The sequence below is a fragment of the Ochotona princeps genome, chromosome 8, assembly GCF_030435755.1.
Source record: "Ochotona princeps isolate mOchPri1 chromosome 8, mOchPri1.hap1, whole genome shotgun sequence".
In the NCBI taxonomy this organism is placed as follows: Eukaryota; Metazoa; Chordata; class Mammalia; order Lagomorpha; family Ochotonidae; genus Ochotona; species Ochotona princeps.
This window is the reverse complement of record NC_080839.1, coordinates 46,754,457-46,772,956: the sequence shown is the minus strand read 5'-3', so window position 1 is coordinate 46,772,956 and position 18,500 is coordinate 46,754,457. Positions and strand designations below refer to the sequence as shown.

The 18,500-nt window shown below is 52.5% G+C and overlaps 1 protein-coding gene across 1 annotated transcript in view; it reads right to left on the bottom strand.

The window, feature by feature from the left end:
* The window catches only part of NOTO (notochord homeobox), a 62,742-nt gene that overhangs the window by 712 nt on the left and 43,530 nt on the right, over nucleotides 1-18,500 (bottom strand). Inside the window, exon 2 of the mRNA XM_058667356.1 lies at nucleotides 1,354-1,526. Within this exon, the coding sequence (XP_058523339.1) occupies nucleotides 1,354-1,526 (173 nt within the window). The remainder of the gene's footprint in view (nucleotides 1-1,353; nucleotides 1,527-18,500) is intronic.

Sequence of the window (18,500 nt, the reverse complement as noted above, 5' to 3'; positions counted from 1 at the left end):
AGTTACAGCTATCCTTGTTCCAATGCAGCCCCTTGCTAATGCATGTGACAAAGCAGTGGAGGACGGCTCCTGCTACCCTTGTGAAAAATATGGATGGAGTCTATGTTCCTGGCCTAAGCCTGGATCAGCCCTAGCCATTGCAGCCATTTGCGAAATAAACCAAAGGACAGAGTGCTCTTGCTCTCTGCCTGTCAAGTTAAATAAATAAATCTTTAAAAATATAAACAGGACATGACGTAGTTCTGTTTACATTTTATCTGGATTGTACAACTGGCTGTTGTATAAAGAATGGGTGAAGGCAGAAGTTGGGGGGCTGCTGAGGTGATCCTGTAAGCATTGGGAGAGGGTGGTGTAAGCTGGAGCATTGAGAAATGCAGCAATAGCAACTGTATTTTGGAGGTAGCAGTGAAAGGCTTGCTGATGGCTGGACGTACAGGAGAAGCAAGAATTTGGCATGAATAGGGATCTTTTTAAACAACTTAATGGACAGGGGCCCACTTGTGAGAAAAGGAATAGATCTAGGGAGGGGAAAAAACCAAGAGCTGGGGTTTAAGCTTGCCAAGTTTAAAATTCTCCCCTTGAGACGTGGAAATGGAGACATCAAGAAGGCCATTAGATGTAACAATCATAAGAGTAAGTTGAGTGGAGGGCAACTGTGTGGGAGTTATCAGCCTGCAGATGGTATTTTGGCCACAGGAATAGCATGAGACCAGCTGGGAGATTCTGAGGTCCATAGATGGAGAAAGAGACAGAAGTGGCCAGAGAACTGGGAGGAAAACCAAGAAAGTCTGGTAGTCACGAGAAAGAGAAAGCTGTTTGATGCTGCAGTTCAGGGAAGATGGGAAAGCACCTGCTGGTTTTGGCAGCAGGGACTCAAATGAGATCCAGCAGAGAGGGCAGGGAAAGGCAGGAGGGAGGAGAGGCAATGAGTTACAGAATGAATGGGTAGTGAGGCCAGGGTGAGAGTAAACACAGCAAGTTCTTGGGAAGTTTGCCCATGAAAGGAGCAGAGAAATGTGAAAATAGCTGGAAGGGACTACAGGGGTCAAGGGAACAGTTATTATTTTTGAAATATCTAGCCTCTTAAAGAACTATTTGATTTTACTGATAGTTCCTTATTTAGCATGGAAATATTTCATTATTCTAGATGAATAATTAAGTTAGTATCATATTGTCCTTATAGTGACTTCAAGTGCAACTTCTCTCTTTGCATAAAAAAATGTGGAAAAAGGTAGGGAGTGTCTTCTGTAAAAATCTGGCACAGAGGAAGGAGGCCCATGTCTTCCACTCCCCTGACACGGAGACTTCCACTGTCCCCAGACGCAGCCCAGACCCCATAGACTCTGCACCCACCTGGTTCTCGGTAAGGTTGAGCCGGGCTGCCAGTTGGGCCCTCTTCTTCCCCACCACACTGTGCTGTTTTGCAAACACTTTCTCCAGTTCTTGTACCTGCTCCAAGTTAAACGTAGTCCGGGACCTCTTTTGGTGTCTCACAGTGTTGTCATCATCCTCAGTTGGGGGCCACTCTAGGGGATCCCAGGATCTTGCACAGGGAACCAGCCCCAATCCTAAAGAACAACCAGCAGCAAGGGATATTGGTCAGCAGCCTCCTGCCCAACTCCACCCCTACTCCATTGCGTTGCTGTCCTCTTGGCCAAGTAACATGACAGGAAGGCGAAATAGGAAGAGTACTGTTATAACAGACAACAAATAAATGAGGGAAATAAAAGGGGGTGGGGACAATGCTATGAGGATCCAGCTTTCACCATTCTACAGCCCAGGAGCTAATAGATTTTTTTATAGTTTACATGTTAGAGGTGGGGAAACAGATAGCAAGTGAGGTAAATAAGTAAAACATTGCAGTAAGTCGTAAGGAAGAAGAAATGTAGGGAAGGGGGGCAGGATGAATGTTTAGCGGGGGAATGGTTTGCATCTTTAGAAGTTGTAGCCACCTTACTGTGGGAACAGTTGATTAGGGCTGCCTTGAAAGTACTATACACTGCTTATGCACTACAATCAGCTAGCCAGCTAGGGGGTGGAGTGGAGTGGGATCTGAAATTCTGTCCCCTCTACAAGATACTCCTTGGACCCTGACAAGTGCCATGTCCACCTGGAGGAAGAGTCACCATCTCAAAGAGACACAACAGTTGCTATTCACAAGCCATAGGCCAGTGGTGATGCACCAGCGAGGGGGCAGCACCTGAGTCAGGGCTTGAAAGGGCATCTGGACTAGGAGACTGCTCTGGGCAGAGACACTGGGAGACAGTGGCTGGCAGAGACAGCCCCAGTGCAGAGAGCAGAGCTGGGGTCCTGGCCTCCCATGCTCCAACCACTGGGACCCATGAGACTTCCATATGCCTGCCTGAGGTAGGATCAAATGACAGGAAAGCCCAGCAGGTATACAGCTCCCCTGCCCTGTTTTGGAATCTAAAGTAGCCATGGCCCTTCAAGAGGTTAAACTGTTTTGTGTATTCCTTTGGAGATCTAGACAGAATCCTAGCTCTGCCCTGTTACCAGTATTAGAACACTGGTCAAGTCCTACATCTCTGTGAGCCTTGATTTCATCATATGTTAAGTGGTCAGCGCAATGGCTCAGTTAGCTAATCCTCCACTTTTAAGTGCCAATTCAGGTTCTGGCTGCTCCACTTCCCATCCAGCTCCCTGAGTGTGGCCTTGGGAAAGCAATATAGGATGGTCCAAAACCTTGGGACCCTGCACCTGCTTGGGAGACCTGAAATAAGCTTCTGGCTTCCAACCGGATTGGCTCAGCCACTTGAGGAGTGAACCAGCTAGAGGAGAAAGTTACATTCATGAAAGGATACTGCTGGGTTGCATTCTAAGAGAAGCTGGGCAAGGCTGTTAGAGTATGCCCTAGTTCCCATAGATTCCAGCAGCTGGGCTGGCAGCGGGGACTGAGTAACCACCAGTTCCTAACAGCTCTTGGTTAAACACCACCCTTAGTGCCTTCTTGTCTCAGCAAACACAGGATGGTGGGTTCAGGAACAGAATGTGGTTGGGGATGGTGTGAACACTGTGTTGAACACTGGTTGAACACTGTGACCCCAAAGTGGTAGAGACCAAGGACAGAGATCAAAAGAGGGCTGAGTCCCCTGGAAGCTCCAAGAGTCTCCTAGGAGAGTCTTTGGCTCACCTGTCTTATACCTACCCTTCTCCCACCTCTGCAGCCTGGTAGGGATGACTCGTACCAGGCTCTTGTTTTGCAAGACCTTTATCTCAGTCCTTGGATTCAACCATGAGTTAAACAGTTCTCAGCTAAGACCCCTTCCGTGTGCTGACCTCAGACTGGAGACTTCTCCACTCCACTGATTTATCGCAGCCGCCCCTTCCCAACTCGCTCTCATCCCTTGCGCCCTACCTGTGACACAGAGGCTGTGGAGGTTGCAGAAGGAAGCTGTGTGCACTGGACACAGAGACCACAGTGGAAGGAGATCCATGTTCTGGTAGGCTGGCCGCCAGGGGGTCAGGCAACCCCGCACCAGGCCGGGACAGTGGGAGGGAGCCCTGCAGAGACCCCAGGTGGGACAAGTGCAGACTGGTGGCCAGAAGGCGATCTTGGTGCCGGGCTCAGACCTCGCCAGGATGGCTTCCCTGGAGGAGGCAGTGCAGGGCAAGCCTGGGTTCTTGAGGCAGTACAGGGGCACCAGGAACTGGGGCATCAAGATGTAGCAATAAGGAGCTTGGCTTCTTGGCCAAGAGCCCTGCATGGCGTGGTTCTAGCAGAGATAGGTGTGGGGAGGGAAGAGGGATGCCTCTGCTGTAAGGAGTGCGAGAAATACCAGGACGAGTTGCCGACTTATATTGGTCCCAGCGGGCAGGGGCGGGGACCAATCGATCTGTTTTCTCAGTGACACAGTCGTGTCCTGAACAGTGGCTACACTCCGGGACAGGGAGGTCCTCAACCCCGCTCTGCCCCACTCTGCCCCACCTTGGGAGAGGCCAGGTGGGCTTAGCGCCAAAGAGTGAATGTCCTCTTTGCTCTGTGTTTAAAGTTGCCCGCCCTGAGCCTGCGGGCCGGAAGGATCAGGGCGCACTATCCAGCCCCCGGGCTCCCGCCCTGATCTTGCTCTACAAGCTGCCAGCAGCCTCCTGTTGCTGCCCTCTGGAGGCTCAGCGGGAGTGTGTGGAGACTGGTGGGACCTGCAGAGAAGCCATGAGCAGGTTCATCTAACATCCCACACACACTCCTTGTATTTATACACGCACACAGACACAACCACACACACAGGGCAATTCCCACCCCGTGGTCGCTGGACTCCCTGGATGCTTAGTTCGCCTGATTTAGAGACAACAGGTGGACTGGCCAGTTTGTCTTGGTCTTTCCAGTTAACTATCTGTTCCCACATTGCCCAAAGATGCCTCTGGAGAGATTATCCCCGTACCTGGCAAAAAAGGTTGAGGGGTGGAGAACAGCAGGATGGGGGCAGCGGCTGAGGCCTGCAACAGATTCACATCAACAGATAGCAGACAGAGCTGTCCTTATTGTCCAGTGTGAGGGTGTAGCAGAGGAAGCAGCTGGCTAGCTGGTGAGGTAGGGCTGACTCCTGCAGCATCGTGGGCTGCAGTCTGGGGGCCTTTCAAATATGAATAAATACATAAATCTTTAAAAATATGTATAAGAAAAAATATGTATAAGAAGTTTCCATGAATATTAATGAGTAATTATTAGCTTAACAATATTAATTCCTCCCTCCCTTTTTCTTTCCTTCTTTCCTTCCTTTCTTCCTTCCTTCCCATGTTTCTTAAAGAAGGCTTTTTCTTTTTTTTTTGGAAAGATTTATTTATTTTTATTGGAAAGGCAGACGTACAGAGGAGGAGGAGAGACAGAGAGGAAGATCTTCCGTCCAGTGAATCACTTCCCAAGTGAGCACAATGGCTGTAGCTGAGCCAGTCCGAAGCCAGGAGCCTCTTCTGGGTCTCCCACGCTGGTGCAGGGTCCTAAGGCTTTGGGCCATCCTCGACTGCTTTCCCAGGCCACAGGCAGGGAGCTGGATGGGAAGCATGGCCACTGGGATTAGAACCGGTGCCCATATGGGATCCTGGCGCGTTCAAGGTGAGGACTTTAACCGCTATCATGCTGGGCCCAAGGAGGCTTTTTCTTGCAGAACGCAGGTGAGCATATAGTTCTGTGGACCTAGGTGGGGGCCCAAGGTCATCATGCAACAATTGCAGCCCAGCTTGTAGGGTCAGAGGGCGCACAGGCTATCTAGGGAAAACCACACATCTCCTCCCATTGCCCAGCTGTCTCTACCAGTCTACCCTTGCTCCTCTCCTCCTCCACCCCTCCTGCATCCCCTGTACCTGGCGGGCCGAGAGTAAACAACCGTGTTTGTTCCTCCCTCTGGAATGCACAGTGACACCAATGCCATGAGGGGCGTTACTGTTGCTCACACGCACTGCACCTAGCACTCACCCAGGATTTCCTTCTTCCTGTGGCTCACGAGACCCCTGCTTTTCAATTAGACCCAAGTCCACACACGTGTGTTTGAGGTAGCGCTGGTTGTTGGGTTTTATGAGGGTACAATGAGTAGCGAAGGATAGAATTTATGCCTGGTGGCCTGGTGGGGATTCAGTTTCCTGATGTGGGGGGCCAGAAGTGGGAGGAGAGAAACACATCCACAGTCAACCAGTGCAGCTGCCCAGCCAAAGGGATTGTGGGATGCTTGCCCCTGGGAGTGTGTGTGGTAGAGATGGGGTTGGCCCTTGGGAAGTCTGGGGAACTCCTTAGAGGAGATGCTTCCAGGGAAAGGGAAGTTGGCCAAGGCCCAGGAATAGGCAAGACCATGCAGAGAGAGAGAGGCTGTAGCAGGAACCCCCGGGGGGAGGGGGAGGCTCCCACCCATGAGAATGACCAAAGAGGAGAAGGCGTGACCAGAGTGGAAGGATGGGGACCAGAGCATCTAGGCCTTGAGTCTAGTCTCCTCACGGCTGGGAGCAGCGGGAGAGACCTTAGTAACCATCTAGTCAAAATGAACAGTAAGGGAAGCTGGGCTAGGTGAGGGGTGACCTAGCCCAAAGGCAGAGTCCCACTGGGTCCAGGACTCTGAACTCCCAGCTCACTCCCTTCACACCAATGTGACAACCCTATTCTTGTTCTGAAAGCACTGTTACTTAAGCTCCCCTTCCTCCTTCAGATTTACTTTTTGTTTAATTGTAAGGCAGAGCCACAGAGAGAGAAGAGGCAGAGAATCTTTGATCCATCCATTCACTCCCCAAATCGCCACAACAACCAGGGCTGGGTCAGGCTGAACCCTGGAGGCTACAGTTTTTTTCAGGGACTCCCTCAAGGTGCAGAGGCCTAAGGACTTAGGACATCCTCTGCTGCTTTCCCAGGCACATTAGCAGGGAGCTGGATAGGAAGTTTAGCAGCCAGGACTTGAACTGGTGCCCATTTGAGATGCTGACACCACACAGGTAGTGGCTTAGCCAGCTATGAAAAAACCCAGAGGGATTTCTCTGAAGTGGTGGAAATAGAATTTGATTGAATCCTTGCCTTTTCTTTGGCCACAGCTTTCAGAGGGAAAAGAGGTTTACTTTTTTTTCCCCTTTGAGGATGAGTAGGAGATGGAGTTGTAGCAGCATGAAACTTGTTAAGGAGGCCAACATGGTGACTCAAAGGCTGTTCCTCCACGTGCAAGTGCCGACATAGTGTACGGGCGCCATTTTCTGTCCTAGCTGCTACACTTCCCATCCAGCTCAGTTTTTGGTCTGGGAAGGCAGAAAAGAAGGATGGCCCAAAGTCTTGGGAGACCCGGAAGAAGCTTCTGGCTTCTGACTTTGGACCAGCCCAATTCTGGCAATTACGTCCATTTGGGGAGTAGACCAGTAGATGAAAGATCTCTTTCACTCTAGAACTCTGACTTTTAAGTAAAATAAATAAATCTTGGGCCTGGCACAGTAGCCTAGAGGCTAAAGTTCTCACTTTGCACATTCCAGGATCCCTAATGGGTGCCAGTTCTAATCCTAGCTGTTTCATTTCCCACCGGAAAGCAGTTGAACACAGCCCAAAGTCTGGAACCCTGCACCCATGTGGGAGATCCAGAAGAAGCTCCTGGCTCCTGGCTTTGAATCGGCTCAGCTCTGACTGTTGCGGCTGCTTGGGGAGTGAACCAGCAGACAGAAGATCTTCCTCTCTGTCTCTCCTCCTCTCTGTATATCTTACTTTGCAATAAAAATAAATTCAGCAGAGAATTAGGCATTGAGCCATGGTGCTGAGTTCTTTGTAGAGGCTACCTCCTGACTTGGGCATTAGCTCCTTTCTTAGCTCTTTACCAGCTGAACTGGAACAGAGGCTCAGGGGCATTATTGAAATGGACACAGGGAGACTTGGGTTAGGATGTGTGTGACCTCCTCAAGTGTCTTCTAAGCAGGCTGTCACCAAGCCTTTGCCCTCTTGGAGGAGGGTGGGCCGGGGAGGGACAGTGGGGGAGGGGTCCTGGGAGGCCTCCAGCTGGCCAGGTGCAGAAGCTGGGGGTCTGTGAGAGGAAAAGGGGCTCTGACTCCTGTTTGCTCAGCCCAGAGCTCAGGTTCCTGTTAGGAGGTTTGCATGCAAATCGATTTGTTTGCTATTCACACTTGCAAGGCTGGCTGCCCCTTGCAGGCCTGGCTTCAAACATAGGAGTGGGCATGTGAGTCCCCACAGTCCAGGAGCCATTTGGGAAAGTCAACATCTTCAGGCTTCTGAAGAGGTTAGGGGACTGCTGGATCCTGCTGGCATGGGGCTCAACCCACTGCTTCCTTCTCTGAGAGTGGCCACACAGAGGGCTCATGCAGTGGGAACGCAAGTCAAGGAAGGTTTGGAGCTTGTCTTCCTCACTGGCTGTTGGGGAACCGGCTATCTGGATGCAGGTGTCCTGCCTTTGAGGCTGGGACCCAGTGGTCTGGGATGACACAGGGGAGTCAGGGGCAGTGAAGCTTTCTAGGGATTCTCTAAGGCAGCAGTGCAGGCTGCTCTTCAGACCCCAGTGAGCACGTAAGTCACTAGGGGGCTAGAGCAGGCGCAGCTCCTGACTCAGTGCCTTGGAATCTACATGCTTTATATATTTTTTTTAATTTGTTTTAATTTTTTTATTGCAAAGTCAGATACACAGAGGGGAGGAGAGACAGAGAGGAAGATCTTCCGTCCACTGATTCACTCCCCAAGTGGCCGCAACAGCCAGTACTGTGCCGATCCAAAGCCAGGAGCCAGGAGCTTCCTCCAGGTCTCCCAAGTGGGTGTAGGGTCCTAAGGTTTTGGGTCGTCCTCTACTGCTTTCCCAGGCCACAAGCAGGAGGTTGGATAGGAAGTGAAGCTGCTTGAATTAGAACCATTGCTCATACGGGATTCCCAGCACGTTCAAGACGAGGACTTTAGCTGCTAGGCCACCGTGTTGGGTCTTGCTTTCTTTTTTAAAGATGAATTTATTTATTTGAAAGGCAGACTTACAGAGAGAGAGGGGGAGACACAGAGAGAGAGGTCTTCCACCTGTTAGCGCACTCTGCTAATGGCTACAGTGACCAGGCCTGGGCCAGACTGACACCAGGAGCCAGAAACTCCATCCAGGTTTCCCTTGCAGGCACGTTTTTCTGTTCCTGCTACTGCTGCCTTTCCAGAACCTTGGCAAGGAGCTGGATGTGAAGCAGGACAGCTAGGACTGGAACCCACACTGATATGGGATGCCAGCATCACAAGTGGCAGCTCAATATGCTGTGCCATGATGCTGGTTCCTGGACACTACACTGTAACACACTCCTGGGCCGGGGTGGGGATGTGGGGGGAGGCTCGTGCTGCCTGGCCAGAGAACACATGCCCAGGAACAAATTGAACTCCTCATGCCAGTTGTCCTCACTGCTCAGAGGAAACGGGGCACGGCCTGGCTTTCCCTTGACTAGGCGTACTCCTGCCATGGGGCTCTGCACTTGCAGGTCCCTCCACCTGGAACATCTGTCCTTCAGATGTCTGCATAGGTCATCCACTCATCTTCCTTAGGGCTTTGCTTGAATGTCAGCATCCAAAGGATCCTCCCGTAACCTGACCTGACCTTGCTTTCTTCATCTGGTTGACCTTTCTGTCTTCCCGTACTGCTCAATTTCTTCCATAAGTGTTTATCACCAACCAGCCAGTACGTGTCTTATTTCCTGTTTCATTATGTTTCCCAGTACAAAAGTAAGCTCCCCAGGATACCGAGTTTCATCCTTTTTGTTTATTGCTTCTCTTCTTGATGCTGAGTCCTGAACCCGGACCTCCTGCCCCCATATTTGTACAATGAATAAACCAATGAATGAAAGGAGTGAAGATACGGGGTCTGCTGTGGAGCTGGGCTCATGCACATATATGTGGGTGCAGGTCATGAAAATGCGGGAAAGGCAGGAAGAGGCTCACCATGTTTGGGTCTGCCCTTTTGGCCAAAGAGTCAGTGAACTCACAGCCTGTGTTTCTGCTCTAGGATTGCAAGGACTCAGCCTCCAGCTAGGGAATTCTAGACAGGTATTGATTTGACCCAAATCCGTCACCATATACCTGAAAATTGCAGGTTTTCTAGGCAAAAGACACCCGGGAACAGGTGTTTGCCTTAGCAGTTCAGATGCCAAGGGGCATGCCCACCTCCCATGTGGGTATCCCTGGGTCCCAGTTCATTTTCTTGCTTCCTGCGTGTGTGTACCCTGTGAAGCAACAGGTCCCTGCCACCCACGTGGGAAACCCAATGGAATTCTGGGTGTCTGGCTCTGGTCTGGCTCAGCCCCAAATGTTGTGGGCATATGGTGAGCAAATCAGTAGATGGACGGTCTTTCGCTTTCCCTTTCAAATAATAAATAAGAATTAATATCTGAACTTGAGTTCTGGTAGATTCTTTTCACCCTCCAAATCTTATGTTGTTGTTGTTGTTTTAAAGATTTATTTATTTTTATTTGAAAGTCAGAGTTACAGAGAGAAGGAGAGAGAATCTTCCATTCACTGGTTTACTCCCCAAATGGCAACCACCAGAGCTGAGCTGATCTGAAGCCTGGAGCTTCCTCTGCATCTCCCAGGTGGCTGCAGGAGCCCAAGGACTTGAACCATCTTTCGCTGCTTTCCCAAACCACAAGTAGGGAGCTGGATCGGAACTGAAGCAGCCATGGCCTGAATTGGTGCCCATAGGGAATGCCGGTGCCAACAGGTGGAAGCTTAGCTTACTATGCCACAGCACAGGCCAACTTTTCAAATTTTACGGTTTTTAATTTACTGCGGTGACTTTCAACTTTTTTTTTAAGATTTATTTATCTGTATTGCAAAGTCATATGTACAAAGAGGAGGAGAGACAGATAGGAAGATCTTCCGTGCAATGATTCACTCCCCAAGTGGCTGCAACGGCTGGAACTGAGCTGATCCGAAGGCAGGAGTCAAGAGCTTCTTCCAGGTCTCCCCTGCAGGTGCAGGAACCCAAGGCTTTGAGCCATCCTCGGGACTGTCTTCCCAGGCCACAAGCAGGGAGCTGGATGGGAAGCAGGGTCACTGGGATTAGAACTGGTGCCTGTATGGGATCCTGGCACGTTCAAGGCGAGGACTTCAACTGCTGTGATATTGCGCCGGACCCTCAAAAAAAAATTTTTTTTTAACACTGAGGAACTTTTTTCTCTAGAATTTTTTTTTCCCTTTGAGTCTCAGATATTTATGGAAAAACAAGGAACTGGGCAAAGATCACTTGATTGCCAGCTCCCTCTAGGGGTGAAAGAAATCCTAGAGGCTGAACTCTGCCCTGAGTTGCTGGGACGGCCCTTTAGATGAGATCACACAGCACGCAGCCGTCTGCGGGGGAGATGAATGACCTCATGTGTCCTGGGTTCAGGGAACCCTCTCGGGCCAGCTGTAGCTCTCCTTCTCCTTAGGGAGTTTTGAGTAAGAGATTGATGTCCAGAAAAAAAAAAAAAAAAAAAAGCTAAGGGAGGCAGACTGAGGCCCTTTAAGACTAAAAATCCTGACAGGCGTGGGGGACCTTGTGGTTCTGCCAAGGGCCCCTGGGATATTTACAACCCCATTTGTGGGCCACGCAAAATGATCTGCGTAAACATTAGGCTGCTATACAGATACATTGAATTTTGAGTCTTGTTCACAGCTGCCTTGGCAGGGCCAGATCATATGGTTTCATGGGCTTTCTATGGCCTGTGGCCAGATGTCCCTCACTCCCCATGAGCTCTAAGGGCTTTGGGACCACCATTTTGAAGCACCTGCTCTGTGCTGGATGGGGCAAAATCATGGCAGTGAGTGTTCACCACACCCTAGGGAAAAAACCGCAATCCCGCTGCAGACAGGGAACACGGAACTTAGGAAGGGGATGATAGGACCTGATCACAGCTGGCAAGTAGCTGTAGAAAGAGGGCTCGCCACTCCAGGCTTCTTCGGCTCTGACTTGACCTCGTTGCTGCTTCTGCAGGGGCTCTACAGCCCCAGTTCACCCATGATAGTGGGCAGGGGTGCTTCTGAGGTTTCACCAAGTAGCTCCTTTGCAGGCAAGGCCACTACTGGATTCAGTGCTGGCTGCTGAAGTCGGCTTTGCCAGCCCCGGGATGGGTGGAGTCAGCGTGGCCCAGCACAGACTCAGGTCTATGCTTGCTCGGGGAACCCAGGCTTCTGGGAGGTAGGCCTCGGTCTTCTGTCTCCACAGAGCTCCTCACACAGGGTCCTGGGGAATACAGGCCCTGTGAGTGGTCTGCAGAATATCTCACGATGTCCCTTTGCATGTAATACACTCATATCTGACCTCCTGTGTATCTGCGTACTAGCAACATCACTGCACCTTCAAAGGGTAGTTTTCGTTCCTCTACAGTAACGTTGGATGGTGCTGAACCCATTAGTAGAGACATCATTGTCTTTAGAACCAGCTCCTCTTGGGTGCTGTCTCTACAGAGACTATACAGGTGGAAAATCCCTGCCCTTGGAGAGCGTCGTTACCCGAGGTGGGCAGCAGGGGGCACGCTCAGACCGCGCGATGCGGGTGTCCGATTTGGCGCGTCCAGGAAGGGAACAGGGAGCTCCGGTCTCGGTGGCCCTACGCCAATGCGCGGAGCGCGGGGGGCTGGACCTGATGCCGGAGTGTGGGAACTGGGGTTCGTCTTGCCCCACGATCCTTCCCAGGCTGTGGGGAATGGGAGGCGGGGCGCAGCGCCCCGCGGCCGTGGCTGCTGATTCGCGGGGCAAAGTGGCATGAATGGGTAGTCACCGGCACTCCTGAGAGGGGCACACCTGCGCACAGGTGTTTCCCTCCCCCCAGCTACTGCCTTTTGTAAACCCAGCACCTGCCTAGGGGTTAGGAGTTCCTATCCTTGGCCACACCGTCCAACCCAAACAAAACATCCAAGGGTTCCCAGATGCTCAAGATGTTCACAGACACCTACCCACCCCCCGGGCTGCAGACGGCCTGGAGGGCTCGGACACGTGTGGCCTGAGGCTCCGACTTGGGCTTGGGGCGGCAAACCAGTGTGGCGACCCCCTGGACGCCACGCAGGGGGCCCGGCCGGGAGCGCACATCTCACTGGTGCAACCCCAGCTGGGAACTGCGGGCAGATGGCGGGGAGCTAGGACGCGCAGGGTTACAGCCTTGCAGGGTCAGTAGAGGGAGGAGTGAGGACGAAGGGCAGCGGCGCCCTTGCCCCCGTCCTCTCTCCCGCCAAGGTCTTTGGCATAGTTGGCCACGTGCGTGCTCTGCGCTCGGAGCCGCCCCTCTCCCACCCCGGTGCTGGCGGGTTGGGGACCGCGGCCTCCTCTTCCCCGACCCGCCTGCACACGGCAAGGCGCGGCCGCGGGCGGAATCAAGGCCGGGGGATTGAGGCAGCTGCCGCCCGCTCTAATCTCCGATACACTTGCGAGTTGGCTTCCTGCCCCGAGCCCCCCGGCTGCCGAGCAAACAGGCCGATTGCGGCTCTGCATCTGAAATGTGGCATTTGGGCCGAGGACAGCCGGGCGCGGCCGACCGCGGTCATTGCTCTTCTCGGGCCGCTAATCCGGGGCCGAGACCCTCCCGCGGCTGCGGCCCATTGATTAGCGCGGGAGCCGCAGGCTCAGCCCAGCTTCCTCTGGGGGTGCCCTAACCCTGCTCCTTGGCTCCTGGGAGGCAGTCAGACTCCCGCTCCTCTTGCAGTGCAGGTCCACCCGGACTCATGAGTGGAAAATGTCCCTGGAAAAGGATATTGAGATCTCCAGGCAAAGTTGGGGAGCCGAGGACAGGGGCATAGCAAGCTGCTTACAAAGGGAGTCCAGGCCAGGAATGCCCAAGGCCCTGGGCCTGCCAGGTGACTGAAGAGACCAGGCCATCTTTGGAGAATGAGGCCGAGTATGCTGCTGGGCTTACTACTGGGCGCTCACAGTAGGAGCCAGAGTTGGGCAGTTCCCAGCCTCTCCGACACTAATCCTCCACCTGCAGCACACTGGCATCCCCTGTGAGCACAGGTTTGTATCCTGGCTGCTCTACCTCTGATCCAGGTTCCTGCTAATGGCCTGGGAAAGCAGCAGAGGATGGCTCAACTTCTCCGGTCCCTGTTCCCAGGTGGGAGACCTGAAAGAAGCTCCTTGCTTCAGACTGGCCCAACTCTGGCCACTGTGGCCATATTGGGAGAGTAAACCAGTAGATAGAAGACCCACCCCCATAACTCTGCCTTTCAAGTTAAAAAAAAATTTTTTTAAAGATTTACTTATTTTTATCAGAAAGGCAGATATACAGAGAGGAGGAGAGAGAGAGAGGAAGATCTTCCATCCAATGATTCTCTCACTCCCCAAGCGGCCGCAATGACTGGAGCTGAGCCCATCCGAAGCCAGGAGCCAGGAGCTTCTTCCAGGTCTCAGGATCCCAAGACTTTGGGCCATCCTTGACTGCTTTCCCAGGCCACAAGCAGGGAGCTGGATGGAAAGTGGGGCCGCTGGAATTAGAACCGGTGCCCATAAGGGATCCTGGTGTATTCGTGGCGAGTACTTTAGCCACTACACTATCGTGCCAGACCCCCAAAAAAAATCCTTAAAAAAAAAGTTTATATATTGTAGGGCCAGAGGGAGGTGTAGAGTTGCTGCCCTGCAACATCGGTATCCCATATTAGAGAGCTGGTTGGGGTCCCCGCTGCTGCGCTTCCAAACCAGCTCCCTGCTAGTGCACCTGGGAAAGCAGTGGAAGATGGGCCAAGTGCCTGGGCCCCAGCCACTTGCATGGCAAACCAGGTTGGAGTTGCAGGCTCCTGGTGCAGCCCAGGGTGGCCACATGGTGGAGTGGACTGGCATACCAAAGACTGATCCATGTCTGTCACTCTGTCTTTCAAATAAAATAATCAAATGAAAATCAGCCTTACAGCCTGGACGCCTACCTGCCTTACCCTAGACCCAGGTCTGCCCTCATGGCTGGCACAGCTCAGGCACTGCTCATTCCCCTGTACATATGCCTCACAGTCCCCATGATGCTCACGGGCTCCTCAGATGTCACCTTCCTGGGACCGACAATCTCCCAGATGGGGGGCAGCACGTGGCAGGCGCCTCAGTCGCGAGTCATAGCCAAGAGCAGCCTGCTGGACAGTGAGTTCACGAGAGTGACCGGCTACCCTGCCCCTCCCACGCTGTTCTCCCCAAGCCTGCCCTCCCTCTAGACATGGCCAGCCTCAGTGGCCACCGCTAGATTGCTTGCTTGATACAACTGGTGTGTTTGCATTTTCACATCCTCTGATCCTAATCCCTGCTTCTGTCTCTAGCCAGACACCGAACTCCCTATGGAGAGGGCCCAAACCTGGCCCAGAATTCCTTAAGCTTCCCATCAACACCAGCCCACAGTGGGTCTTAATGTGTACAGTATGCTGGCCACACAAGTCCTGACCCCCCCGCCTGAAGGTTTGGTTGGACAAGTCCTCCTAATCCTTCATATCAGATGGAGGAGAGGGTGACCCAGATCATGTGACTCTGCAGTGGCAGAGCTGAGCTGAACCTCTGTGGGCCTCGGCCACGGCCTCTCCTGTTTGCACATCAAGCGAATTGTGGAGGCCCCATGTGCTGTGTCTCCCGGAGGCGGGTGTGGGCCAGCAGGGGAGTAGAGAGATGGCCTCTCAGTTCTTCCCGTGGCCAGTGACTGCGACAGGGCACATGTGAACAGGTGGGAGTGCTCTATGTGTGGTGTCACCTGAAGGTACAGATGGAATCTGTTGGATGCAGGTGCAGGTTTAGGGGATGTTGGCAGACTATGTGTGTCTGCTGCGTGTAGCTGTGTAGGTAGCATCTCCTGGGCTGTGTCTGTGTTTGTGTAGTGCTTTTGAAGAGTGAGGGAAAGTAGTGTCTGTGGGGTGTGTGTGCGCAGCGCTGGCTGGGATGTGTGTGTGTATAATGCCTGCTGTGTGCATGTGTGCAGGTGGCTGGATGCCTGCAGTCTGCAGCCTGGTGCTATCAAAGGCCTGGTGATGTGTCCCCACCAGTGGTCCTGCGCTTGGCCAGAAGCAACTGCTGCCCCAAGGCGCAAGCAGGGAGGGCTGGACAGTCCAGTGTCTTCAGGGATCAGGTGGTTGGGGGACAGAAGTATTTGAAGGCCCACATAGAGACAGGTGCCAGCTGCAATCAGTGGACACAGAGTTGTGCCTGGAGGCCTTGATGCCTGTGAAACAGAGATGATAAGACAAGCTCTCCACCACCACCCCCAATAACCTCCACTCTCTGCAACACACAGAACAGGCTGAGGAGGAGGATGGACTTGCCCAGTCCAGATCTTGATCTAGATAAAATATCCTGAGCCTTCAAGACAGTCAGGAGGAGAACCCCAGGAGAAGGCTCAGCTCAGGGGGTTAGGGCAACCTGGGAGAGCTGGGAGACAGCTCTAAAGGGCCAGGCTAGCCCAGTGGCGCCCTTCTGGGAAGCAGCAGCAGCCCAGTGCCAGGGTGGACATGGAACTCAATGGGAGCAGGAGCTGAATTACAGTCCTGTGCCCCCCACCCCAGCCAGATGTTTTTCTGCAGTGGACAGTCATACATGGTGACCCTGGACTTTGGCCTGGGACCATGCGATTTGCTTCCTCTGGACTGGCAGAGGGCTGGAGGGCTGAGCCGCATGGAACAGGGGTGTGGTGGGGGCGGGGAGTTAGCTGTGGCAACAGGATAGCTGCTGGGGAACTCCTGACTGGCATCCTGTGTCTGGCTCTCTGAGTTGACCTTCACAGCAACCTAGAATTTTCCTGCTGCACAGAGGACCAGAAGAGTTATGTGTTGACAGCAAGAGAGCGATGGCAACGGAGAAGACAAAACACCAGAGGGAGGGTTGAGGAAGGGTGTCCGGAAGGAGCACCTAACACTTGGGCATTGTGGCACAGTGGGTTAAACCCTACTTGGCACATCTGGATCCTATATCAAAGTTGTGTTTCGTAGCCCAGCTCTTCTGTACTTTTTTAAAAAAATATTTATTTTTATTGGAAAGTCAGATATACAGAGAAGAGGAGAGACAGAGAGGAAGATCTTCCGTCCACTGATTCACTCCCCAAGTGGCCCCAATGGCAGGAGCTGAGCTGACCCAAGGCCAGGAGCCTGGAGCCTCTTCTGGGTCTCCCACGTGGGTACAGGGTCCCAAGGTTTTGGGCCATCCTCTACTGCTTTCCCAGGCCACAAGCAAGGAGCTAGATGGGAAGCAGGGCTGCCAGGACATGAACTGGCACTCACATGGAATCCCAGTGTGTGGACTTTAGCCACTAGGCTACAGTGCCGGGCCCCTCCTCTGTACTTTTGACCCATAATCCTGTCAATGTGTTTGGGAGACAGCAGATAGACACTGGCCCAAGGAGCTGGGCCCCTGCTCCCTCTGTGGGAGGCCTGCATGGGGTCCCTGGCTCTTGGTTTCAGCCTGGCCTACTTCTAGTTCTTGTAGAAATTTGGAAAGTGAACCAGCTGGTGGAAGATCTCTCTTTGTCTTTTGCTGTCTCTCTCTCTGCTGCCTTTCCAAGAAATAAATAAATGTGCAAAAACAAACCAAGAAGCCCAAAAAAGGAATCACCACGATAACTCACTAACCCAATTGATCACCTTTAACCATGGCCTCGGTTTTGCCATGGGATGGGATGAATTGAAGGCTCTTTTTGGTCTCTGGACTCCACCCACAGGCAGAACGAGCTTGTCCTGGCCCAGGTGGGCCCTTTAACCACCTAACCTCTTCCCTAGGGGAAGGCTGGCCGAGGAGGGGCTGAGCGTGGAGTGGGCTCCGTGTAGCCCAGCAGCCCAGGGACTGAAAGCCCAGCGAGGGGCCCACACTCCTTTGTGAACCAAGGTGAACTGGGCTATTACACCCAGCTGTCGCTGCTGCGTCTTTCTTAATTCAGGACTGCAGTTCAGGGGGCGTTCACACACTTCCACCCAGACTCTAGAGCTGTGGCCAGCCGCCTAAGACCCTCGCTTGGAGGCCAGCAGATGGCTGAAGGCCGAGCAGTCCAGCAGGTGGAGGTCACAGCCAGGAGAGCAGGCGGAGGGAGGAGCAGGCTGTCTTGCCTGGGAGGGAGGGGCTGTGATGAGCAAGATTTTCCACCCCTTCAGTAAAACAAAACAAAACAAAATTATTTCTCCTTATTTCCTATTTCTGCGATGAATGATAAACGGTCTATCCCCTAGAAGAAGATGATAAAGACTCTAATTTTACTGGGAGGCTTAGAAATGCCATTTCTACGCAAAACAGGGAGCCCATAATCAGACCGCAGCGGGCATGACTTTGATGGAAAATGTTCTGCTCTGTCCTCGGCTTCTTCCCCTCCTCTCCCTTTGCAAACCAAGATGCCCGACAGCTAGGAACAATGCTCGACAAAGTGAAATAATATTTTAGTCAAAATAGGCCACGACTGCTCCCAGCCAACTGTAAATTAGCATTTTGAGGGCAAATATGCAGACAATTTGAGATAATGAAGGCTGATTATTCAATCCAATGAATGTTAACTAGGGAGCAGAGGCACCCTGCCTTATCTCACTCCCTTCCATTTATTTTTTTTTAAATCGTTTCACATTTGAACTCTCTATTTGTTTCTGTTTTATGTGCCCCCCCCTTCACACACACACACACACACACACATGCATTCTGTCTCCAGCCTCATTTTTCTCCACACCTGCCCAGGCTGCAGAAGAGGGCTGGCAGGGGTACGGCTGTCAGTCTGGGCGGGGTGGGCAGCCCCCATGGAGTCCCCCCATCTTGTGTGCTTGGTTCTTGAGGTATCTGGATGGGGTTGGGGAGTTGAAGAGCCCTCAGAGGATGAACCAGGCCCTAATTTTTTGGCTCAGAGCGTAGCTAGGTGCAGGTTTCGAAGGGAACATGAGGGGCTTGTATGAGGCTCAGTGCTGGGGCTGGACATGAACTTGCGAACACCGGAAGAAACGCCTTTGCCATTGTTCAAAGTCCAATTGTTCCCCCCCAAAAGGCCCGGGAGGAGTACCTGTCTCTGCAAGTCAGGAAAACAAACAAACAAACAAAAACAAAACCCTTACAATTATTCTTCCTCTGCAATAGGGCTGACTGCTTTGTGTGAAGGACCCTAATGTCAAATGAA